This window comes from Mobula hypostoma, chromosome 2 (assembly GCF_963921235.1).
Source record: "Mobula hypostoma chromosome 2, sMobHyp1.1, whole genome shotgun sequence".
Taxonomy (NCBI): Eukaryota; Metazoa; Chordata; class Chondrichthyes; order Myliobatiformes; family Myliobatidae; genus Mobula; species Mobula hypostoma.
The window spans coordinates 157,212,714-157,240,284 of record NC_086098.1 but is presented as its reverse complement, the minus strand read 5'-3'; the positions used below and the strand labels follow the sequence as shown (position 1 = coordinate 157,240,284).

General features: G+C 43.9%; 1 protein-coding gene across 1 annotated transcript in view; it reads left to right on the top strand.

Moving 5' to 3' along the window:
* rab35b (RAB35, member RAS oncogene family b) overlaps positions 1 to 27,571 on the top strand; it is a 130,432-nt gene that overhangs the window by 21,975 nt on the left and 80,886 nt on the right. The window contains exons 2-3 of the mRNA XM_063040919.1: positions 21,272 to 21,322; positions 26,041 to 26,164. Of these exons, the coding sequence (XP_062896989.1) occupies positions 21,272 to 21,322; positions 26,041 to 26,164 (175 nt within the window). The remainder of the gene's footprint in view (positions 1 to 21,271; positions 21,323 to 26,040; positions 26,165 to 27,571) is intronic.

Below are 27,571 nucleotides of genomic sequence, written 5' to 3'. Positions count from 1 at the left end.
TGCTTAAATTACTGAAGTTATTAGGAAGCTCAGACATAAGCAGACTGTGCTCCTGAATAACCTTTCCCTCCTGCTTAAATACTGTGGGAATATCTCTAAGAAAGGGTATGGTACTTGCTGTAGTATTTATACATTGCTATACGGAAGATTATTCTTGTGGTTTGGAACAAGCAACCTTTCAATCTAATAGTTGATTGAATACGTTACGTAAGGCTCCTGTACATTGATTACAGCTCAGCATTCAACACAATCATATCCTCACTTCCAGTCAACAAGCTCCAAAACCTGGACCTCTGTACACCTTATCCTCATTATATGCGTCTTCAGACAATGCGGATTCAGTTATGCGAGGAACCTCTGTCTACCAACGTCTCCTTATATGCGTCCGAAACTCAGTTATACGAGGAGCACTGCTTTCCCGCCAATACACGTCACCTGTGCACACCTCACACTCTCACTCCCGCCAGTATCGCATTGGTTTTGGCAAGGTGTGGATGCACGATCTTAAACTTTTGTTGGTTTTACCTACAGTGCAGTGATTTTGTGTTTGAAATATTTAACTATGCCTCCTAAGCGTCCGATGTCATATCCTGGGCCATCAGCCGAGCAGCAGAGAACCGCTTTAACACTTGAAAAAAAGTTGGAAATTATAAACAGCGCAGCATCTACTGCCGAAAACAGAATCTTGCCTTTAAAGTTCTTTTGTTGCTTGACAATGTGCCAGCCCATCCTAAACATTTGGACAGCATTCATCCTAACATAACAGTGCGTTTCCTGCCGCCAAACACAACATCACTGATTCAGCCACTCAACCAACGTGTGATCCACATTCAAAGCATACGTTTTTTTTTACGGCGAGCTATCTCTCAGATGCTGCAAGCAACAGACGATTTTGAAAATCCTGGGAGTTTACCAACAGTGAGGGAATGGTGGAAGTCAGAACACTTGGCGCAAATGGCGATGGACATGGACCCAAGTTTAGAACGGAGTCAGCATTTCAGTCGTTCCCTGCCATCAACCCTTCTTCCCTACAAGCAAATTTATGCTGATAAACAAAATGCTGCCAAGCAAACAACCCTCACCACTTTCTTCAAATCGGTGTCATCTCCTGCTGCTGGCAGTTCTAAGAGTTCTGTGAGTCTTCTTTCACCCCTTGCTGTGCTTGATATGATCCTGACGACCACAACCATCCACCTTATACATGTAAAGCTGCCCGACACCACAACAACCACTCAAACACACCTGCCACTGTTGGTGAGTACCGTACACCCTAGGATATTAACTTCCTATGATTTATTACATTGAATATTACCTTAAATTGATGAAATATAATACAAATGTTGTCTTGTGGTACTGCTTTTGTGTCGTATTGGTATGAAAATGTAAATAAATTACAGATAAAACACATTTAGGAAGCCCTCTGGAACGCATTCCTATTTTCACCATTTAAATAATTATTCACATTATACGATTTCACATTATGCATCGACTGCAAGGAACGTATCCCCCGCATATAACGAGGATATGGTGTACCTCCCTCTGAAACTGGATCCTTGACTTCCTTACCGGAGACCATAATCTGTGCAGATCAAAAATTACATCTTCTCCTCGCTGGCAATCAACACTGGCACATTTCAAGGATGCTTAGCCCACTGTTGTACATTCTCTACACCAGAGGTTCCCAACCTGCGGTCCACAGACCACTCATTTAATAGTAGGGGTCCATGACACAAAAGGGTTGTGAATCCCTGCTCTACACCAACAACTATGTGGCTAGGCACAGCTCAAATGCCATCAATAAATTTGCCAACAACACAACTATTGTTAACAGAATTTTGGATGGTGATGAGGGGCATACAGGAGCAAGATAGGTAAGTAGTGTTGTAACAACATCTTTGTACTCCACATCAGTAAGACCAAGGAATTGATTATGGACTTCAGGAAGGGGAAGTTGGGAACACATGCCAATCCTCATCGAGGGATCAGCAGTGGAAAGGGTGAACAGTTTCAAATTTCTGGGTGTCAACATCTTGAAGATCTATCCTGGGCCCAACACATTGACATAATTACAAAGAAGGCATGACAGCGGCTATATTTCACTAGGAATTTGAGGAGAATTGGTATGTCACCAAAGAAACTCTCAAATTTCTACAAATGTACTGTGAAGAGCATTTTAACTGGTTGCATTGCTGTCTGGTATGGAGGGGCCACTACACAGGTTCAGAAAAAACTGCAGAAAGTTCTAAACTCATCATGGGCACGTCTTCCTAGTGTTGAGGACATCTTCAAAAGGCAATGTCTCGAAAAGTCGGCATCCATCGTTAAAGACTCCCATTGCCCAGGACATGCCCGATTCTCATTGCTGCCATTATGGAGGAGATGCAGGGGCCTAAAGGCACCCACTCAACATCACAGGGGCAGCTTTCCCTTCATCAGATTTCTGAATGGACAATGAACCCATGAACATGACCTTACTACTTTTTTTCCATTTTCTCTCTTTGCACTACTTATTGTAATTTATAGTTTTTAATTATTATGTATTAGAATGTACCATTGCTGCAAAACAACAGAATTTACGACATATGACAGTGATACTAAACCTGATTCTGAAGTCTTTAGAGTTGGAAGCTAGGAGAAAAACCTAATTTAAGATTCAATGTTTATAAGCGAACTATTAATACATTTCTGACTAGACATAAGTCCGCAAAAGTATTGAAACCAAAGATGTTTTGGATGGCTTCTGCACCTAATTTAATATCCCTAAAGCTTTATTATCAGCATGTTTAGGTATTGGCTGGTATTCATTATATTGTGAGCATGCTTAAATGTGCTGAACATTAAGTAACCTGTCTAATGCACGCAAACTGATAATATGCAGTAGAACACAAGTCACGTCAGGAATTAAGATTATAGCAGCAGAGATTGCATTTCAGAGTATTTCATTGGCTTTTACATTGTTCAAGATGACTGCTTGGCATGTTTAATTAAAAGAAAGTTTGCACTTATCACACTTGGCAAGGCCGCCTTTCTCAGTGCAGCAGGATCTGTGAAATATTCAGTGAAATCATTATTGCTGTCTCCATTGTAAGAGTAGGCCATTTTGCCTCTAAGCTTTCTACCATTCTGTGGCTACGTCCACACTACGCTGGATAATTTTGAAAACGAAGTTTTTTCTCTTCGTTTTGACCTTCCATCCACACTGAAACGGCGTTTTCAGCCCCCGAAAACAGAGATTTTCAGAAACTGTCTCCAGAGTGAATAAATCTGAAAACGCCTAATATCTGTTGCAGTGTGTACGAGGTAATCGGAGCTTTTTAAAACCACTGTCATGACGTGCCGGAACAAATGGCAACAGCGCAGCATTTCATTGTTTTCTTCTTCTTCTTCTTCTTATTACTACTTTATTGTCGCCAAACAATTGATACTAGAGCGTACAATCGTCACAGCGATATTTGATTCTGCGCTTCGCAGAACCTAACAATTTCAGAACAGACGGCAACGAGATTGAAGCCAGAAGAGTTAGAAATGTACTCACCACATATTTTGGCCCATAGCTTATTGAATAAATAAGTACGAACAAGTGCTACACATGCCCTTACACTTCCTCCCTTACCACCATTCAGGGCCCCAAACAGTCCTTCCAGGTGAGGCATCACTTCACCTGTGAATCGACTGGGGTGATATACTGCGTCCGGTGCTCCCGATGTGGCCTTTTATATATTGGTGAGACCCGACGCAGACTGGGAGACCGCTTTGCTGAACATCTACGCTCTGTCCGCCAGAGAAAGCAGGATCTCCCAGTGGCCACACATTTTAATTCCACATCCCATTCCCATTCTGACATGTCTATCCACGGCCTCCTCTACTGTAAAGATGAAGCCACACTCAGGTTGGAGGAACAACACCTTATATTCCGTCTGGGTAGCCTCCAACCTGATGGCATGAACATTGACTTCTCTAACTTCCGCTAGGCCCCACCTCCCCCTCGTACCCCAGCTGTTACTCATTTTTATGCACACATTCTTTCTCTCACTCTCCTTTTTCTCCCTCTGTCCCTCTGAATATACCTCTTGCCCATCCTCTGGGTCACCCCCCCCCCGTCTTTCTCCCTAGGCCTCCTGTCCCATGATCCTCTCGTATCCCCTTTTGCCTATCACCTGTCCAGCTCTCGGCTCTATCCCTCCCCCTCCTGTCTTCTCCTATCATTTTGCATCTCCCCCTCCCCCTCCAGCTTTCAAATCCCTTACTCACTCTTCCTTCAGTTAGTCCTGACGAAGGGTCTCGGCCTGAAACGTCGACTGCGCCTCTTCCTATAGATGCTGCTTGGCCTGCTGCGTTCACCAGCAACTTTGATGTATGTTGCTTGAATTTCCAGCATCTGCAGAATTCCTGTTGTTTACGTTTAAATTCACTACTGCGAAGCCTCTTCCGGTGATGCCTACACCGAAGAAGTTTAGATCCTCTCTTCGACGGGAGTTCAGTGAAACCATCTCTCACTGCTCCCCATCTGTAATTTCTTCGGCTCTTCAACTTTTCGACCACATTTTGACTCAGACTCGCTATCACAGCCATGTATCCTTTCTTGGAACGTGCCTCCGTCGCCAACTTACTCCAGTTGGCTTTAGGATTCATTTCCAAGCCTCTCAATTTGGACCTTCTGAGGATCCCAGGTACTCACATTTTATTGACTCTGCCTCTCGCCGCTTCTCCCGTCAAGCTCTGAAGGCGACGCTCTCCGCCATGAGGAGGTACTTGGTGTCCCTATCCCAGACCCTTCCACACCTTCGGGACACTTTCTTCGCCGTCTGTAATGGTCCTACCCGCTATTTCATCCTCCGTCGGATCCACGCCTGCAATCGCCGTTTTTTTGACTTTGTCATGTTAGGCAAAGATCGTAAAATCTTAACATCTACGGACTCCAGAGCCTGCCGGCCCCGACACTAGCAGGCATGAACTTTCAATTGCAGCGCCTGCCATTGATCTCGGCGGCTCCAACACCTCAGGACATATTCAAAACCCGGACTCCAGCAACGACCATGGACACATTCGAAATGATTACGCAACCACCAACTGCGACTCCAGCCTTGAACTCCAGGCCGGGTCTTTATGTGCTGCTGTTGTGACTCCCGTCTCCCCTTCCCCCACCACCACTCCGCAGCCCCGTCTTCCTCAGATCCCACCGTCAACTCCTGGGCCCTCAGAGGCTCCATCTTCCTCTCACCCCAACCCTCCCCTCTCCATTGACACCCCCAGCCTCCCCCCTCCCCCCTCTGATCCCAGCTCTCATCCGTGCTGGGTCTTTACCATCCCCTCCGACCTTCAACTGTCGGAGGCAGAACGCTCTGTTCTCAGTAAGGGCCTCACGTTTGTCCCCCTTCGCCCACACCTCAGCGAGTTCCATGTTCGCCACGATGCGGAACTTTTCTTCCGCCGTCTCCGTCTCCAAGCCTACTTCTTCGGCAAGGACTCTTCCACCCCCACCGATGACCCCTTCTCCCGTCTTCAACCCTCCTCTTCTTCATGGACACCCCGCTCTGGTCTTCTGCCTGCTCTGGATCTCTTTATTGCCAACTGCCGACGGGACATCAACCGTCTCGACTTCACCGCACCTTGTCCCCATTCCAACCTCACTCCTTCGGAACACTCTGCTCTCCACTCCCTCCGCACTAATCCTAACATTATTATTAAACCTGCTGATAAAGGGGGTGCTGTTGTAGTCTGGCGTACTGACCTCTACCTTGCCGAGGCACAGCAACAACTCGCGGATACCTCCTCTTATTTACCCCTCGATCGTGACCCCACTAAGGAGCACCAGGCCATTGTCTCCCACACTATCAACGACTTTATCCGCTCAGGGGATCTCCCATCCACTGCTACCAACCTTATAGTTCCCACACCCCGCACTTCCCATTTCTACCTCCTACCCAAGATCCACAAACCTGCCTGTCCTGGCCGACCTATTGTCTCAGCTTGCTCCTGCCCCACCGAACTCGTTTCTGCATACCTCGACACTGTTTTATCACCCCTTGTTCAATCCCTTCCGACCTATGTTCGTGACACTTCTCACGCTCTTAAACTTTTCGATGATTTTAAGTTCCCTGGCCCCCACCGCTTTATTTTCACCATGGATGTCCAGTCCTTATATACTTCCATCCCCCATCAGGAAGGTCTCAAAGCTCTACGCTTCTTTTTGGATTCCAGACCTAATCAGTTCCCCTCTACCACCACTCTGCTCCGTCTAGCGGAATTAGTCCTTACTCTTAATAATTTCTCCTTTTGCTCCTCCCATTTCCTCCAAACTAAAGGTGTAGCTATGGGCACCCGTATGGGTCCTAGCTATGCCTGCCTTTTTGTTGGGTTTGTGGAACAATCTATGTTCCGTGCCTATTCTGGTATCTGTCCCCCACTTTTCCTTCGCTATATCGACGACTGCATTGGCGCTGCTTCCTGCACGCATGCAGAACTCGTTGACTTTATTAACTTTGCCTCCAACTTTCACCCTGCCCTCAAGTTTACCTGGTCTATTTCCGACACCTCCCTCCCCTTTCTAGATCTTTCTGTCTCTGTCTCTGGAGACAGCTTATCCACTGATATCTACTATAAGCCTACTGACTCTCACAGCTATCTGGACTATTCCTCTTCTCACCCTGTCTCTTGCAAAAACGCCATCCCCTTCTCGCAATTCCTCCGTCTCCGCCGCATCTGCTCTCAGGATGAGGCTTTTCATTCCAGGACGAGGGAGATGTCTTCATTTTTTAAAGAAAGGGGCTTCCCTTCCTCCACTATCAACTCTGCTCTTAAACGCATCTCCTCCATTTCACGTACATCTGCTCTCACTCCATCCTCCCACCACCCCACTAGGAATAGGGTTCCCCTGGTCCTCACCTACCACCCCACCAGCCTCCGGGTCCAACATATTATTCTCCGTAACTTCCACCACCTCCAACGGGATCCCACCACTAAGCACATCTTTCCCTCCCCCCCTCTCTCTGCATTCCGCAGGGATCGCTCCCTACACAACTCCCTTGTCCATTCGTCCCCCCCCATCCCTCCCCACTGATCTCCCTCCTGGCACTTATCCGTGTAAGCGGAACAAGTGCTACACATGCCCTTACACTTCCTCCCTTACCACCATTCAGGGCCCCAAACAGTCCTTCCAGGTGAGGCATCACTTCACCTGTGAGTCGACTGGGGTGATATACTGCGTCCGGTGCTCCCGATGTGGCCTTTTATATATTGGTGAGACCCGACGCAGACTGGGAGACCGCTTTGCTGAACATCTACGCTCTGTCCGCCAGAGAAAGCAGGATCTCCCAGTGGCCACACATTTTAATTCCACATCCCATTCCCATTCTGACATGTCTATCCACGGCCTCCTCTACTGTAAAGATGAAGCCACACTCAGGTTGGAGGAACAACACCTTATATTCCGTCTGGATAGCCTCCAACCTGATGGCATGAACATTGACTTCTCTAACTTCCGCTAGGCCCCACCTCCCCCTCGTACCCCAGCTGTTACTCATTTTTATGCACACATTCTTTCTCTCACTCTCCTTTTTCTCCCTCTGTCCCTCTGAATATACCTCTTGCCCATCCTCTGGGTCACCCCCCCCCCGTCTTTCTCCCTAGGCCTCCTGTCCCATGATCCTCTCGTATCCCCTTTTGCCTATCACCTGTCCAGCTCTCGGCTCTATCCCTCCCCCTCCTGTCTTCTCCTATCATTTTGCATCTCCCCCTCCCCCTCCAGCTTTCAAATCCCTTACTCACTCTTCCTTCAGTTAGTCCTGACGAAGGGTCTCGGCCTGAAACGTCGACTGCGCCTCTTCCTATAGATGCTGCTTGGCCTGCTGCGTTCACCAGCAACTTTGATGTATGTTGCTTGAATTTCCAGCATCTGCAGAATTCCTGTTGTTTACGTTTAAATTCACTACTGCGAAGCCTCTTCCGGTGATGCCTACACCGAAGAAGTTTAGATCCTCTCTTCGACGGGAGTTCAGTGAAACCATCTCTCACTGCTCCCCATCTGTAATTTCTTCGGCTCTTCAACTTTTCGACCACATTTTGACTCAGACTCGCTATCACAGCCATGTATCCTTTCTTGGAACGTGCCTCCGTCGCCAACTTACTCCAGTTGGCTTTAGGATTCATTTCCAAGCCTCTCAATTTGGACCTTCTGAGGATCCCAGGTACTCACATTTTATTGACTCTGCCTCTCGCCGCTTCTCCCGTCAAGCTCTGAAGGCGACGCTCTCCGCCATGAGGAGGTACTTGGTGTCCCTATCCCAGACCCTTCCACACCTTCGGGACACTTTCTTCGCCGTCTGTAATGGTCCTACCCGCTATTTCATCCTCCGTCGGATCCACGCCTGCAATCGCCGTTTTTTTGACTTTGTCATGTTAGGCAAAGATCCTAAAATCTTACATCTACGGACTCCAGAGCCTGCCGGCCCCGACACTAGCAGGCATGAACTTTCAATTGCAGCGCCTGCCATTGATCTCGGCGGCTCCAACACCTCAGGACATATTCAAAACCCGGACTCCAGCAACGACCATGGACACATTCGAAATGATTACGCAACCACCAACTGCGACTCCAGCCTTGAACTCCAGGCCGGGTCTTTATGTGCTGCTGTTGTGACTCCCGTCTCCCCTTCCCCCACCACCACTCCGCAGCCCCGTCTTCCTCAGATCCCACCGTCAACTCCTGGGCCCTCAGAGGCTCCATCTTCCTCTCACCCCAACCCTCCCCTCTCCATTGACACCCCCAGCCTCCCCCCTCCCCCCTCTGATCCCAGCTCTCATCCGTGCCGGGTCTTTACCATCCCCTCCGACCTTCAACTGTCGGAGGCAGAACGCTCTGTTCTCAGTAAGGGCCTCACGTTTGTCCCCCTTCGCCCACACCTCAGCGAGTTCCATGTTCGCCACGATGCGGAACTTTTCTTCCGCCGTCTCCGTCTCCAAGCCTACTTCTTCGGCAAGGACTCTTCCACCCCCACCGATGACCCCTTCTCCCGTCTTCAACCCTCCTCTTCTTCATGGACACCCCGCTCTGGTCTTCTGCCTGCTCTGGATCTCTTTATTGCCAACTGCCGACGGGACATCAACCGTCTCGACTTCACCGCACCTTGTCCCCATTCCAACCTCACTCCTTCGGAACACTCTGCTCTCCACTCCCTCCGCACTAATCCTAACATTATTATTAAACCCGCTGATAAAGGGGGTGCTGTTGTAGTCTGGCGTACTGACCTCTACCTTGCCGAGGCACAGCAACAACTCGCGGATACCTCCTCTTATTTACCCCTCGATCGTGACCCCACTAAGGAGCACCAGGCCATTGTCTCCCACACTATCAACGACTTTATCCGCTCAGGGGATTTCCCATCCACTGCTACCAACCTTATAGTTCCCACACCCCACACTTCCCATTTCTACCTCCTACCCAAGATCCACAAACCTGCCTGTCCTGGCCGACCTATTGTCTCAGCTTGCTCCTGCCCCACCGAACTCGTTTCTGCATACCTCGACACTGTTTTATCACCCCTTGTTCAATCCCTTCCGACCTATGTTCGTGACACTTCTCACGCTCTTAAACTTTTCGATGATTTTAAGTTCCCTGGCCCCCACCGCTTTATTTTCACCATGGATGTCCAGTCCTTATATACTTCCATCCCCCATCAGGAAGGTCTCAAAGCTCTACGCTTCTTTTTGGATTCCAGACCTAATCAGTTCCCCTCTACCACCACTCTGCTCCGTCTAGCGGAATTAGTCCTTACTCTTAATAATTTCTCCTTTTGCTCCTCCCATTTCCTCCAAACTAAAGGTGTAGCTATGGGCACCCGTATGGGTCCTAGCTATGCCTGCCTTTTTGTTGGGTTTGTGGAACAATCTATGTTCCGTGCCTATTCTGGTATCTGTCCCCCACTTTTCCTTCGCTATATCGACGACTGCATTGGCGCTGCTTCCTGCACGCATGCAGAACTCGTTGACTTTATTAACTTTGCCTCCAACTTTCACCCTGCCCTCAAGTTTACCTGGTCTATTTCCGACACCTCCCTCCCCTTTCTAGATCTTTCTGTCTCTGTCTCTGGAGACAGCTTATCCACTGATATCTACTATAAGCCTACTGACTCTCACAGCTATCTGGACTATTCCTCTTCTCACCCTGTCTCTTGCAAAAACGCCATCCCCTTCTCGCAATTCCTCCGTCTCCGCCGCATCTGCTCTCAGGATGAGGCTTTTCATTCCAGGACGAGGGAGATGTCTTCATTTTTTAAAGAAAGGGGCTTCCCTTCCTCCACTATCAACTCTGCTCTTAAACGCATCTCCTCCATTTCACGTACATCTGCTCTCACTCCATCCTCCCACCACCCCACTAGGAATAGGGTTCCCCTGGTCCTCACCTACCACCCCACCAGCCTCCGGGTCCAACATATTATTCTCCGTAACTTCCACCACCTCCAACGGGATCCCACCACTAAGCACATCTTTCCCTCCCCCCTCTCTCTGCATTCCGCAGGGATCGCTCCCTACACAACTCCCTTGTCCATTCGTCCCCCCCCATCCCTCCCCACTGATCTCCCTCCTGGCACTTATCCGTGTAAGCGGAACAAGTGCTACACATGCCCTTACACTTCCTCCCTTACCACCATTCAGGGCCCCAAACAGTCCTTCCAGGTGAGGCATCACTTCACCTGTGAGTCGACTGGGGTGATATACTGCGTCCGGTGCTCCCGATGTGGCCTTTTATATATTGGTGAGACCCGACGCAGACTGGGAGACCGCTTTGCTGAACATCTACGCTCTGTCCGCCAGAGAAAGCAGGATCTCCCAGTGGCCACACATTTTAATTCCACATCCCATTCCCATTCTGACATGTCTATCCACGGCCTCCTCTACTGTAAAGATGAAGCCACACTCAGGTTGGAGGAACAACACCTTATATTCCGTCTGGGTAGCCTCCAACCTGATGGCATGAACATTGACTTCTCTAACTTCCGCTAGGCCCCACCTCCCCCTCGTACCCCAGCTGTTACTCATTTTTATGCACACATTCTTTCTCTCACTCTCCTTTTTCTCCCTCTGTCCCTCTGAATATACCTCTTGCCCATCCTCTGGGTCACCCCCCCCCCGTCTTTCTCCCTAGGCCTCCTGTCCCATGATCCTCTCGTATCCCCTTTTGCCTATCACCTGTCCAGCTCTCGGCTCTATCCCTCCCCCTCCTGTCTTCTCCTATCATTTTGCATCTCCCCCTCCCCCTCCAGCTTTCAAATCCCTTACTCACTCTTCCTTCAGTTAGTCCTGACGAAGGGTCTCGGCCTGAAACGTCGACTGCGCCTCTTCCTATAGATGCTGCTTGGCCTGCTGCGTTCACCAGCAACTTTGATGTATGTTGCTTGAATTTCCAGCATCTGCAGAATTCCTGTTGTATACTCACTTTGCCCTGTTTTCTGTCCTTGCTTGTATGAAGGTGGTCTACCTACTTATGCAAGTACTTCTCTGACAATAGATGTGTAACAGCCTAATGTAACATTGTATGGAAATACAAAATAACACTGATGCAGACATGTTTTATACATTTAACAAGGTGCTTTATTAATGCAACAGGGTTAGTCAGTTTTTCAATGTTCGTCGTCAGCCAGGTCATACTGTCCGTGAACTCCCTGTCAGTTGCCTCCATACGCTCCAGCATTTGTTTTTGTTTTAGTTTTAAGTCCTCCTGCGCGAGAGCCAAGAGCAATTCCTTTGAAGTTTTTCTACTCTGTAACTGGACAAACGCACACGATGTATACCGTTTCCTCTTCGCTTGTTTTCTGTGTGTCCTGCGCGTGCCCAGTAGAGGAGATGCGCCCAAATATATGTGTTAGTGTGGACAGATATTTTGAAAAACGCTTAGTGTGTACGCCTGTCGTTTTTACTCGAAACCGGCGTTTTCAAAATTATTCGGCATAGTGTGGATGTACCCTGTGAGATCATGGCAAGGGTAACATAGAACATAGAAATCCACAGCGCATTACAGGCCCTTCGGCCCACAATGTTGTGCCAACCATGTAATCTACTGTAGAAGCTGCCTAGAATTACCCTACTGCACAGCCTTCTATTTTTCTAAGCTCCATGTCCTATATAAGCATCTCTTAAAATACCCTATTGTATCCGCCTCCACCGCAGTCACTGGCAGTGCATTCCACACACCCACTACTCTCCATGTGGAAAAACTTGCTTCTGACATTCCCCTTGTACCTACTTCCACTCACCTTAAAACTATGCCCCCTCATGTTAGCCATTTCAGCCCTGAGAAAAATCCTCTGGCTGTCCACACGATCGATGCCTCTCATCATTTTGTATGCCTCTATTAGGTCACCACTCATCCTCTGTCGCTCCAAGGAGAAGAGGCCAAGTTCACTCAACGTATTCTCATAAGGCACACTTTCCAATCCAGGCAACATCTTTGTAAATCTCCTCTGCACACTCTCTACATCCTTCCTGTAGTGAGTTGACCAGAACTGAACACAGTATTCCAAGTGGGGTCTGACCGAGGTCTTTAATAGCTGTAACAATACCTCATGGTACTTGAACTCCATCCCATGGTTGATGAATGCCAACACACCGTACGCCTTAACAACACTGTCAACCTGCGCAGCAGCTTTGAGTGTCCCTTGGACACAGACCCCAAGATCTCTCTGGACCTCTACACTGTCAAGAATCTTGCCATTAATACTGTATTCTGTTTTCAAATTTAACCTACCAAAATGAACCACTTCACACTTGTCTGTGTTGAACTCCATCTGCCACTTCTCAACCCAGTTTTGCACTCGATTGTGTCCCACTGTAACCTCTGACAACCCTCCAGACTGACCACATTGTCAGCAAACTTGCCAGTCCCCCCCCCCTTCCACTTCTTCATCCAGGTCATTTATAAAAATCACAAAGAGGAGGGGTCCCTGCAGAACTCCATTGGTCACCAACCTCTATGCAGAATACAAGCCATCTACAACCACACTTTCCTTCTGTGGGTAAGCCAATTCTGGATCCACAAAGCAAGGTCTCCTTGGATCCCATGTCTCCTTGCTTTCTGAATGAGCCTTGCAAGGGGGACCTAATTACTGTGCCTTGTATCCACAGTGACCCTTAGTTCCAAATTTTTCACAAGAAGAAACATCTTTTTCTCATTCACCATGTTAATTAAGGTCCCTCAGGATCTTGCATGCTTCAATCAAACCTATTCTGCCCATTAGTATGACAAACCTTTCTGAACTGCTTCCAAAGCATTTATACCCTTTCTTAAATGATGAGACTAACGCTCTTAACTGTCATTCAGATAAGAACTCATCAGTACTCTATATTTAGTGCCATTAGCAAACTTGCCTATAGTTCCTTCATCCAATTTATTTAAATATATTTAAAAAATTGCATTTTGCCAACCAGGGAAATATTGTATATGTACACTACCATCTGATACCAGTCAATCTATCCACATCAAATATTTTGCCGCCTTCACCATGAGACCCAAAAACCTTTTGATGTTCAAAGTTAACTTAAGTTCCAAGAAACAAGGGGCCGAAAGTATTGGCAAGAGATTCTTTGGGCCACCAAATAGTAATTGTAGCATTGAACATAGCAGTAACTGAGAAAATTAAGCAATTTACATTGGAATACATTTATCATGAAATGCTCTAACCTCTATCTAGTGAGTGAATCAAATTTGTTGCAAAAGGGAAAAAGATCAGTTCATACTTCTCTGAATAAATATTTTGATGGAACAGGCTAATTTGGATCACATTTCCTGGACTGAGGAAAAAGTTGATTGATCTTGTTGTTAAGTGCCCTTTGGGGAAGAGTGATGACACAAAAATATAATTTTACTTTGTATCATAACTAGAATAATAAATCGAAACAAAGCGAAAAATTACACAGCTTTGACTGTGGTTGATTTGGAGAATGTATTAAAAGGCATGTGATGGTAGACAGGCATTTGTTCGCATTTAAAGAAAGAATACCAACAGTGCGAAAAGTGAGAGGGAAAATACTGAAATCTGTCGTGAAAATGTGCTAATATAAAATCCTGAAAAGAGTAGGGCTGGCTAATATGGCATTATGAAAGATCTAAGCAGCTGGGGTTCTTTGAGAACGTGACAGGTAGGAGAAAAGGTGGATTTGGATTTTTAGAAGGCTTTCAGTGAATTATCAGTCAGGAAGATGGTCAATGTGGTCAGAACATGTGAAATTGGGGATAATGTGCTGGCATGGACAGAGCTTTAAATGAATGATAAGCAGGCTCAAAGGCCTGCTCCTGTTTCTTAAGTTTCAAATGTTTCTGCTCATTAAACCTCAGCTTCAAAAATTTCATTCAGTTTCATTAGGTACAACCTAACCTTTATAAATGATTGAGAAAAAAAAACAAGCAATCAGCTGAATTGCTTTGTAAATTCATGTATGAATTCCAGTCAATTCCGTTTATTGAGTTCTCCATTTCACGTTGCCATCAACTGTCTTCACCCTCCTGCCCTCTCCACTCTCCCCAAAACATCGGCGATTTACCCTTTTCCATAAACACTGCCTAGCCTGTTGAGTTCCTCCAGCATTTTGTGTGTGTTTTGATGGGAATGTAGGATTAGTCTAAGTAGGTGATTGGTAGACCTTGGGTCAGTGGGCCTGTTTTCATGTTGTTTGACTCCATGATGTGATCAGAAAAGTTATCTTGCCAAGCTAAATTGTCTGTATATCACATTTTAGTTCTCTGCAACACCTCCTACTGATCATCTGTCATCTTATCCATTAGCAAATTTGCATAGTTTAGTCTGGTCAGTCTGCTTTAGTACATTAAAGTTAATCTTGCCTCAATCTAAAATCTTAATGGCTTAATGGTTTTCCCTTCCAAACACTATATTAAGCTCTGTCAATTACATTTTCAAACTCAGACGCCACTTTGTGCGCTGTGGTAAAATCAGAAGTGGGGTGCAGTAATAATTTTTTAATGTTTTCTTTTTGGTTTTATAATTAGACCAGAGAAGCGGTTGGCAGAATAAACCACACCTCTCATGACAGCCGGTTTAGGAACCTTAACTCCATCGTGTTATGACAACTAACGTTCAAGCATTGTTAACATCGCTCTGACTCAGTACTGGTTATTAAATCCTATGTGGTCTGTTAGCTCTGGAACATACTGTCACTGGGTATTATTCTGAACCTCCTCAGGAGAATGTTGACAAAATAGGTTTTCAGCCCATCATGCCTGTGCTAGTCTCAGAAGAGCTCCCTACCCTGATGCCACCTTGCAGTACCAGGTCTATGGCTCATCTGTCATAGTTATTCATGTAGACATCTCGTCTGGGACCCCTTCAGTGCAATCACGAGTCTCCTGTGAATTGGTGACCAGAACTGTATGCACTGCACGAACAATGATCTAACTGATCTTTAGTTCTGACATAACCTGATTTATTCTATCAATTGACTATTCTTTTGCTTGTTTTTAATGTTGGAAGTTGTAGAAAGACTACAGTTTATTGTACATTCTTAATTTCTGCCAGATGTGGTGCTGAGACCACCTACTTGAGTCCTTATAAAGGTGCTGCCATGGTGCTATTGGGAAGTTCTAAGATTCAGACAGAGTGACAAGGAATAGTGATTCCACATCAGGATGGTATGAGTTTTACAGGTGATGTTCCAATGCCACTGAAGCCCTTGTTCTCAGCAGAAGTCACAAGTTTGGCAGGAGTTGTCAGGGTAGTTTAGAGAAACAATTGCACTGCATTTCATTAGATGGAACACACTGCAACTAGTGTGTACAGTGATGGAGTGCCAATCACACTGGTAAATAGAGGATAGTATTTTCTATGCTTTCTCTAACCACTTTATTTGTTCCGCCTTTTAGGAATCTGTGCATGTGTTACTTTAGTGTTCCTCACCTCAGTATCTTCGCCCACCTTGTTGCAACCAACTCTTCACACTCTTTTGCATTAAATTACATCTGCCATTTTTGTGCCAAAATTGCTAAAGCATTTCCCTTCTCTCAGTCTAAAGCTTTCCTTCTGACTGTTAGCCACTACATGTGATCTTCAAATTTCATCATCTTGCCCTTACATTCCGGTGTAAATCATTAATAAACCACAAAGAGCAAGGGACTAAGTTTTGAACATTGTGCCCATTCCAATCATGAAAACATCTGTCTACCATTATCCTTTGCCTCCTGCACTGAGCCATCATTGGATATAATTTGCCAATCTCTACAATACAATGGTCCTTTATTTCTTTAATCAGACTGCTGTACAGGGTCTTGTCAAGAGTCTTGTTGAAATCTACATAGACTGCTTCAAAAGTACTGATTTTCCATGTTACTACTTCAATTAATTTATTTAAATTGATCAGTCTTTCTTTGACAAACAATCACACTGGTTTTAAAAAAAATGCTGTCTTTGATATGCGCCTTTCTAAAGAAAAGTTTACACTTGTAGTTTAGAATGGATTCTAACAGTCTTCCCAAGATGTCAGTTGAATTGACCTGTTTGTGACTCCTTATTATATCATTTCCTCCTTATTTAAGCAATGATTCTATGTCAGCAGTGTTATAGCCTGGGAATATTTGATAGATTTATTCATCCTCCACTATTTCATCTCTTGTTCTTCTAACAGGCTGAGATATATTTTAATACTTTCTCATTTATGATGTTCCACTCTTGTTTGCCACAATTAAAACATCAGATTCATTTCCCCCTCAAAAAAAAGTTCATTTAAAAGATTTTCCACATCCTCCAATCTCCTTGCTTTTTAAAGCACTAAAGGGACTTAAAAAGCAACTAATAAATGTTTTTTGGATCTATATACTACTAAAACTCTCATGCTCTGTCTGTTTGTGACCTCCAATTAGCGTAAAGGGTGCTTTACAGCGGCACTATTTGGCTAAATCGACTTAGCCGGCATTCTGTAAGTTAGCGCATTTTAAGTTCAGGGTTATATATTCAGATAAAATTGCTCACTTGCCAAAAATCAACAGCCCCGCTTTCACCCAAGAGCCGATGTCAGCCATGATGGAAACCGCGATGCGACACCACGACACATGCACATGGCCAGCCTCAGAAGCAACTCACGATGCTCACAGCAGCGACACCAACTGGAGCAAAAGGGCAAGGTAGCTCTATTTCGAGCAGTCACATTCTGCTAATCGCTATCAGCATGTGATCAAACTGCCACCTATCAATAAGAGATAATTAAATCTTATTGTAATGACGTACTTCGAGACACCCATCAAACCCTTTGCTGCAGTCAAAGGACAGCGGTGACTATATCACGTCCATTTAGGAGAGCACCAACCACATCATCAAGAATAATCAGCATCCTGGAGGCTTTGGTGTTACTGCTTTGTATCTTCTATCCAGCATTAGGGTAAAAAAAAATATGGTCAGCCTAATTATGCCGCGTGGAAAGAGAAGGGGAACAATATGGTCAGGAGATGACGCCAAACGTCGTCGGGAAGCGGCAAGGAGAGGGAGAGAACAAGAATCGGATGAAACCATGGCCGCAAGATTCCAGGATCAAAGAGTCAGGATAAAAAAAGATGAGAGAAGAAGAGACAGAGGAGGAGAGGCAAAATGACAACAACTGGCATAGAAGGAGGAGAGATGAAGAGACAAAGGAGCTGAGAACTGCACGTCTCCAGGATCAGAGACAAACAACACAGAGCAGAAGAGATGAAGAGAGGGGGAATGAAAGGGCTGCACGTCTCCAGAATAACAAACAGGCACAGAAGGAGGAGAGAGGAAGAGACGAGCTGAGAAATGGACATCTCCAGGATCAGAGACAAAGAACAAACAGCAGAAGAGATGAAGATTCAGGGGATGAAAGGGCTGCATGTCTCCAGAATGACAAAAACAGGCATAGGAGGAGGAGAGAGGAAGAGACAAAGGAGCAGAGAAATTCACGTCTCCAAGATCAGAGACAAAGAATAAACAGCAGAAGAGATGAAGAGACGGCAGAAAGAAAGCACTGCACGTCTCCAGAATGACAACGCGAGGCACAAGGATGGCAGGTCAACCATAAATGATGCCATCAAAAGTGTCTTTCGTTAAACGATGAGGAGCTATATTTGCCTTGCTATGCATTGTTCTTCTTTAATAAACTGAGGTTTTCTTCAATTTCTAAAGCAAAGCGATACCAATAGCATTCAGGAAAATTTAATGTTCATTCTGGTCACATCAGACTGCACTACCCTTCTCTCAAAGGGTGCCCCAACGGGTCATTTTCTTTAATTTTATTTGCCAGTTTTTTTTTCACACCTGCTCTTGCTTTTTTTGTCATCTCCATTTTAATTACTCTTGTACTGTATGAAGTTTTCCAGCTTTGTGTGGTGTCTGATGTATGCTTCCTTTCTTTGCCTTATCTTAACCTCTGCGTCTTATCGTTCATCTAGATTCCGCAATCAACTCTCTTTCTGGGAAACGTTCTTGCCTGAAACCCTTGAATCTCCTCCATCAATGCCTTTTGTTGATCCGATACTGGTTTTTCCTCAAATAGCTGATGCAGTCCACTTTTGCTAACTCACTTCTTAATCTAAAACGGTTAGCCTTAGAACCTTTATTCTTTTCTCTTTGATTTACTGTCTTTGTCATGAGTAACACTCACAACATGCTGGAGGAACTCAGCAGGTCAGGCAGCATCCATGGAAACGATCAGTCAACGTTTCGGGCCGGAACCCTTCGTCAGGACTGGGTTCCCGGCCCGAAACGTTGACTGATCATTTCCACAGATTCTGCCCGACCTGCTGAGTTCCTCCAGCGTGTTGTGAGTGTTGCTTTGAACCCAGCATCTGCAGAGTATTTTGTGTTTACTTTGTCATGAGCTAGTGTGCTTAACTCAAATGATATGGAAATTAAAATACCTCAATAAAGCAACTTTTCTTTTGCCATAAAGAAGTCTAATTTTCACCTTGTACATCCAATCTACAAAGATGCTACCAAGGGGTATGTAACCTCCACTACAATATTAAATAATTATAATTCTACCTTGGTCTTCACTCTTCTACTTCCTTTTCAATGAAGTCATGTATGCTTGATTATAGTTACTTTTCTAATATTTGTTCCTGTAAACTCTAAACCTGCAATACTTAATTCCCAGTCCTGACTGTTTTGCAACCATCACTGTTCTCCTCGCAGATGGCATCGAGCATGTAAATTTGTGCCTGCTGTTTATTAAATTTGTTTCATACACCTTTAGGTGAAGAATGCTTACTTGGGCAGCTGACTTCAATCTTCAATGTCTCCCTTGCACTGTAATTTCTGACTTCAACCTTATTCCTATAACATTTAAAGTAAGTGTATGTCACCATATTTTCCCCTGAGATTTATTTTCTTGCAGTATTCACAGTAGATACAAAAAAACAATAGAATCAATGAAAAACTACTACACACAAAGATGGACGTGTAACCAATGTGCAAAAGAAGACAAAGTGTGCAAATGCAAAAATAACAAATGACAATAATGAATAAGTAAATGGAACATGAGTTGTAGAGTCTTTGAAAGTGAATCCATAGTTTGTGGAAACTGTTCAGTTTTGGGGTGAGTGAAGTTATCTTCACTGGTTTAGGAGCATGATTGTTGAAGGGTGATAACTGTTCCTGAACCTTGTAGTGTTGGACCTAAGGCTCTTATACTTCCTTCCCAATGGCAGCAGTGAGACGAGAGTGTCACCTGGTTGGTGGAGTCCTTGATGGATGCTGTTTTCTTGTGGCAGTAGTCCTTGTAGATGTGCTTAGTGGTGGGGATGGCTTTTCCTGTGATGGACTGGGCTCTAGCCACCACTTTTCATAGGTTAATTCATTTATGGGCATGAGTGTTTCCAATTGGTGTTTGATTTAGAACAATTATTCACTTATGTGTCTCTTTGAATTTCCCGCCACTCTTACCCTTCTGCCTCTCCTAGATTACCCTTAAGTAAAGTCATTCTTAATTTATTTACCCTCGATTCTAATGCCTTAGTTCTTTTCCAACTCATGTCGAACCCATTTTCCTTCCTGTTCCTGGTTTAAAGGTTGGTGCGTGAATTGGAAGCACAGTTTCCCACATAGATAATTGGGATCATATTGTTTGTCCTCGAACTTGAGGAAATAATTATTCTCCTGTGGACAATTATAGGACCAAATTACTAATCATTAAAAGATTGAAACAATTTATTTTGGTTTACTAAATGTGACCATGCCATTTTGTTTGTGCAGGCATACATTTTGTAGCTGAGGTAATTAGCTAATGCTTTTATCTTAACTTTTTTTTAATCCTGCTTGTTTCAAGGCTCAAACTAGTTACCCATGTTGTGCTTGCCTTTAATATCCATTTCAGTTTATAACACCCGCTGCCTGTCAGTTTGGAGTTGATGTGCATTGTCTCATGTCTGTGGTTAAATCTCTGCTTTCTTAGCACTGCTTGCCCTGTGGAAGTCATCCAAAAATTAAACTTTATTCATCTTGTTATAAAGGACTGGTAGCTGATGGTGAAGTGTTATATACATATTTTTCTAGACATTGTACTTGTATACATTCAGTGTCCACTTTATTAGGCACATATGGATACCTGCTCGCTAATGCCAATATCTAATGGACTAATCATTTGGCAGCAACTTAATGAATAAAGGCGTTCAGACTTGTCAAGAGGTTCAGTTGTTGTTCAAACCAAATATCAGAATGGGAAGGAATGTGATTCAAGTGACTTTGACCATGGAATGGTTTGTTGGTTCCTGATGGGGTGGTTTGAGTATCTCAAAAACTGCTGATCTCCTGGGATCTTCATGCTCAACAGTCAGTCGAGTTTACTTAGGATTGTGCAAAAAAAACAAAAGAAAACATCCAGTGTGTGGCAGTAATGTGGGTGAAAATGCCTTGTTAATGACAAAGGTCAGAGGAGACTGACCAGACTGGTTCAAGCTGACAGGAAGGTGACAGCATCTCAAAAAACCTTGAGTTAAAACAGTGGTGTGCAGAAGAGCATATCTGAATGCACAACATGTTGAATCTTGAAGTGGATGGGCTACAGCAGTAGATGACCATGAATTTGGTCTGTGGCCACTTTGTTGGGTACAAGAGGTACATTACAGTGGGTGCTGAATGTATATGCATATAGATGATGCAGTTCTGGTGTATTAAATGTGCAGCTTCCTATGGTTATAATTCAATGCAGCGGTAAAATATCAGTTTCCACTTGAAGAAATCGTATGTATGGAGTTGCTTCTCATTCTATAAAATGTGTGTTTGATCAAGGCTGCATCTCTTGATTGTTCTGCTCTGTGTTACAGGTGTAGGGAAAAGTAGTCTTCTACTACGGTTTGCAGATAACACATTTTCAGGTAAGCACAGCTGGTTTTTCATTTTCATCTGTAAAATGCAGCACTTCATTCCTGTATGAACAGGAGTTTTCCCTTTATAGCACTTGCATTTCGCAGTTTCCTTTCAGGTTTTGTCTGCTCTCTGTCCTTTTGTTTTTAATCACAGTAGAGTTCTTCATTAGCAGGTCAGCTTTTTTGAACTATGCTCCTACACTGTGGAACTCAATACCTAAAACTTAAGGGATGCAGACTCTGTTGACACTTTAAAACGGCAAATCGAAATCCATTTAACCTTGCAGTTAACTAACATTTTGTCATTTATTTTCATGTTTGCACTTCATGCCATTGTAGAGCACTTTGAACTACATCATTTGTGAAAAGTGCTCTATAAATATATTGTTAATATTATTATTATTCATGGATTATCGTTCCTTAGTTTGCAACAATGACTGCACTACAAGGGTAAAATAATTTTTATTAAATGTAAAGTGAAATTTCCTCACATTTTAATCATAATAAGACCATAAGATATAGGAGCAGAATTAGGCCATTTTGCCCATCGTGTCTGCTCCACCATTTCATCATGGCTGATCCATTCTTCCCCTCAGCCCCAATCTCTTGCCTTCTCCCCACATCTCTTCCTGCTCTGACCAACCAAGAATCTATCAACCTATGCCTTAAATATACATAGACTTGGCCTCCACAGCTGCCTATGGCAAATAATTCTACAGATTCCTCACCTCTGTTTAAAGAAATTCCTCCTCATCTCTGTTCTAAATGGATGCCCCTCTATTCTGAGGCTGTGTCCTTTGATCTTAGACTCTCTCACCATAGGAAACCTCTTCTCCACATCCATTCTATCAAGGCCTTTCACCATTTGATAAGTTTCAATGAGGTCACCCCTCATTCTTCTGAATTCTAGTGGAGCCATCAGACGCTCTTCATGTGACAAGCCTGGAATCATTTCCATGAACTTCCTTTGAACCCTCTCCAGTTTCAGCACATCCTTTCTAAGATGAGGGACCCAAACTTGCTCATAGTACTCCAAGTGAGGCCTCACCGGTGCTTTACAAAGTCTTAACATTACATCCTTGTTTTTATGTTCTAGTCCTCTCAAAATGAATACTAGTAGTGCATTTGCCTTCCTAAGCACAGACTCAACCTGCAAATTAATATTTAGGGAATCCTGCATAAGGACTCCCAAGTCCCTTTGCAACTCAGTTTTTGTATTTTCTCTCTATTTAGAAAATAGTCTATCCTTTCATTTCTTCTACCGAAGTGCATGACTGTACACTTCCTGACACTGTATTCCATCTGCCATTCTCCTAATCTAAGTCATGTTGTAGCCTCACTACTTCCTCAAAACTACCTGCCCCTCCAGCTACCTTCATTTCGTCTACAAACTTTGCAACAAAGTCATCAGTCCCAACATCAGCATTATCTTAACATTACTGAATTTTTTTTTCAGAAAGTTACGGCCCTGTCAATGCAAGTTTTTTTTCCTCATTATTGTTCCTTTTGTTCCTTTCCAGATCTATTATCCTACCACAACCACTTTATCTGGCAGCTCATTCCTCTGTGTGGAAAAAGTTGCCCCTCATGTCTCTTCTAAACTATCTCCTTCCCAATTAAACTTGTGCTTTTTGTTCTGGACTCCTCTGCTTTGGAAATAGACTGTTACCATCCATCTAATCTATGCCTCATAATTTTAAACACTTCTATAATGCTGTCCCTTACTCTATAGAAACATAGAAAACCTACAGCACAATACAGGCCCTTCGGCCTACAATGCTGTGCCAAACATGTACTTGCTTTAGAAATTACCTAGGGTTACCCATAGCCCTCTATTTTTCCGAGCTCCGTGTACCTATCCAGGAGCCTCTTAAAAGACACTGTTGATTCCGCCTTCACCACAGTTGCCGGCAGCCCATTCCACACACTTCTATCTGAGTTTTCAAAAAAACACTTACCCCTGACATCTCCTCTGTACCTACTTCCAAGCACCTTAAAACTGTGTCCTCTCATGTTAACCATTTCAGCCCTGGGAAAAAGTCTCTGACTATCCACATGATCAATGCCTCTCATCATCTTATACACCTCTATCAGGTCACCTCTCATCCTCTGCCGCTCCAAGGAGAATAGGCCGAGTTCACTCAACCTATTCTCATAAGGCATGCTCCCCAATCCAGGCAACACCCTTGTAAATCTCCTCTGCACTCTTCCTATGGTTTCCACATCCTTCCGGTAGTGAGGTGACCAGAACTGACCACAGTACTCCAAGTGGGGTTTGACCAGGGTCCTATACAGCTGCAACATTACCTCTCAGCTCTTGAACTCAGTCATATGTTTGTTGAAAGCCAAGGCATCGTGTGCTGCCTTAACCACACAGTCAACCTGCGCAGCAGCTTTGAGTGTCCTATGGACACGGACCCCAAGATCCCTCTGATCCCCCACACTGCCAAGAGTCTTACCATTAATACTATATTCTGCCATCATATTTCACCTATCTAAATGAACCACCTCACACTAATCTGGGTTGATTAGTGCCACTTCTCTGCCCAGATTTGCATCCTATCAATGTCCCGCTGTAACCTCTGACAGCCCTCCACACTATCCACAACACCCCCCCCAACCTTTGTGTCATCAGCATATTTACTAACCTATCCCTCCACTTCCTCATCCAGGTCAATTATTAAAATCTTGAAGAGAAGGGGTCCCAGAACAGATCCCTGAGGCACACCACTGCTCACCAACCTCCATGCAGAATATGACCTGTTTACAACCACTCTTTGCCTTCTGTAGGCAAGCCATTTCTGGATCCACAAAGCAATGTCCCCTTGGATCCCATGCCTCCTTACTTTCTCAATAAGCCTTGCATGGGGTACCTTATCAAATGCCTTGCTAAAATCTATATACACTACATTTACTGGTCTACCTTCATCAGTGTGTTTAGTCACATTCTCAAAAATTCAATCAGGCTCATATTTTGACAAAGCCATGCTGAATATTCCTAATCTTGTTATGCCTCTCCAAATGTTCATAAATCCTGCTTCTCAGGATCTTCTCCATCACCTTACCAACATTCCTGGGCCATCTCTCCTCCTTTTCTTGAATAAGGGAACAACATCTGCAACCCTCCAATCCTCCAGAACCTCTCCCATCCCCACTGATGATGCAAAGATCATTGCCAGAGGCTCAGCAATCTCCTCCCTCACCTCCCACAATAGCCTGGTGTATATCTCATCCGGTCCCGGTGATTTATCCAACTTGATGCTTTCCATAAGCTCCAGCACATCCTCTTTCTTAATATCTATATGCTCAAGCTTTTCAGTCCGCTGTAAGTCATCCCTACAGTCGCCATGGTCCTTTTCCATAGTGAATACTGAAGCAAAGTATTCATTAAGTACCTTTGCTATCTCCTCCGGTTCCATTCACACTTTTCCACTGTCACACTTGATTGGTCCTATTCTCTCAGGTCTTATCCTCTTGTTCTTCACATACTTGTAGAATGTCTATGTTACAAGAAAATAAAGACTGAGCCTAACTAACCATTCCCTGTAACCTAGGCCCCTTTAATCCCTGCAACATCTTTTCTGTACTCTTTCCAGTTTAACTACGTCTTTCCTATAACATGGTAACCAAAACTACACACTACTCCAATTATGGCCTCCCCAACAACTATAAATACAGCTATAGAACATCTTGGGATTTTCTGTAACCTTCCTTGTTAGATCCACCTCATGGTGCTGATTTCTATCTTGAGTATATTCCTAATTTTTTTTATATCTATCAGGGTATCACTCATCCCTGATCTAAACCCAATATGTGCCTCTTTCTTTTCACCAGAGCTTCAATGTATCTTGTTAGCCAGGGTTTCCTAAACTTGCCAGGTTTACCCTTCACCCTATGCTGCCCCTGGGCTCTTGGGATCACGTTCTTAAAAGCCTCCCACTGGCCATTTTGTTCCTTTCCTTTATTCATTCATTCCACAGTGATTTGTGCAGCTATATCTTGGCTCACCTGTGTACTGTCAATGCTGAAATACTTTCTAAAACTGGCACATGTACGTGATGTTTAAACTTCGTTTGAAACTAAATTTTGATCCTGTTGGCATTTCCAAATGATGTACCAGCATCTAAGTGGAAGAAGCTTTTTCTAGTGTAGGAGCAACAGTTTGACCAGAAATATTATGGATTAATCAATACTTTTCTCTTTTCCTCTGTATGAGTGTAAGATTCCCAAAACAGTAGCTGCAACTACTGTGGAACATTATCTTGATCTGGTCAAAAGCCAATTTCAAGTAGAAAATGTTGGAAATGTTCAAAGTTGAGCATATGTGAGAAAGAAACGGTTAAAATTTTAGATCCATTATCTTTCAATATAAAGTCACAGCTTGATGTGTTAATGTAGTTTCTTTCTCTTCAGATGCTGCCTAGTCAAAGTATTTGCAGCATTTTCCATTATTTCAAATTTGCAATCTTTATAGGATTCTTTTTCTTAAGCCACTTCAATTATTTAGAATGATTTATACTTTATGGGGAATGGAATGCCAATGTTTATACATAACATTCGATGAAAAGCCTTGCTACAATCTGCAGAAATACTGTTTATGCTAGAATGTAATGATTCTAATTGCTTCCTTCAGCTATTCACTAGTCTATTTTGACTTCTCTACTTGGACCAGAATAATATCTCTGTTGAATTTTAAGCAATTGTGCTCTACTTTCCTTTATCCATAGGCAGCTACATAACTACAATAGGGGTGGATTTTAAGATAAGAACAGTGGAAATCAATGGCGAGAAAGTTAAGTTGCAGATCTGGGACACAGCTGGGCAAGAACGATTTCGAACCATCACCTCCACGTGAGTCCACTTCCCAACCAGCCCACTTTGTAGACTTGTGCTGTTAACCCTTAAGCAGATTTCATGTTGATGGGTTGGGCAGTTGACTGTTTGCTATCTGAATGTTGTAGCTTGAGTTGTAATGGAATTATGGGAGCCATGTATTATCATTGCCTAGGAGGATTGTGCTTTCTACAAAGTACAAAGGGAATCCAAACACACAATTTTTCACATTGTATAAATTGAACATGTTTGCTTCCATATGGAAGCATAGAAGGTTGATTTAAAATACTCATCTTAATATTTCTACTATGTAAAAGAATGCTTGTATCAAGAGCACTTAACAAAATATACAAAAATAGGCATTATTTGGAATCAAATCTCATTCTTTCTTTGAGTGAGTTGAGAAGTGTAGTGCAGTTTGCATTACCGAATTACAGACATGGTTACCTTTTTGAATAGAAAAGGTTGAAGTTTCAAAATCAGGTTTATTATTACTGACAAATGTTGTGACATTTGTTTTGTGGCTGTAGTACAGTGCAATACATAAAATATACTATAAATTATAAAGTTAAAATTAAGTTCTCTGTCATCGTTCTCTCCAAAGAGAAAAGCCCTAGCTCACTCTTTCTAATCCAGGCATCCTGCTAAAACTCCTCTGTGTCCTCTCTAAAGCTTCTACTTCCTTCCTATAATGAGCGACCAGATCTGAACATAATCAGAATCAGAACCCTCAAAGTTTTACTTCCAGAATTGAAACCAGGAATTTTTAGTTCGGTCAACCAGTGTTCTTGGAGCCTTCTCTCATTGTGACACACCCTTCAGGTGTGGCAGGTAAATTGAAACTGCCCTTGGACAACCATCCCTTAATTCTCCTACTCAGTGTTAAGCAACTGTTGATGTTAATTGATGTGAGTTTATGTTGATCTTGTGATGGCAAATCTTACGAGCAAAATCAGGTATATTAATGAGAGGACAGCAGACTTCAAATGTGCTGAACAAAGTTCATCCTCTAATCCCAAATATCCAATTGGCCTTAATTCCATAGCTGTACTATGAAAGGCAAAATCTGGCAGCAGTGTGTCTAAAGGGGTGGGTGAAAGCACAGTGGTTAGCACTCTTTACAATGCCAGCAACCCGGGTTCATTTCCCACCACTGTCTGTAAGGGGTTTTATACGTTCCCCCTGTGGGTTTCCTCCTGTAGCCCTCGTGCTACTCGTACTGCTTGGTAGGTTAATTGGGCCTTGTAAATTGTCCCGTGATTAGGTTAGGGTTAAATTTGGCATTGCTGGGTGGCGAGGCTCAAAGGGCTGAAGGACCTATCTCAATAAATAAAGCATACTCCCATTACCATGGATGAGATTAAGAATGTTATTTTCTCTATGAATTTGGGGAAAGCTCCTGGCCCTGATAGATTTACCGTAGAA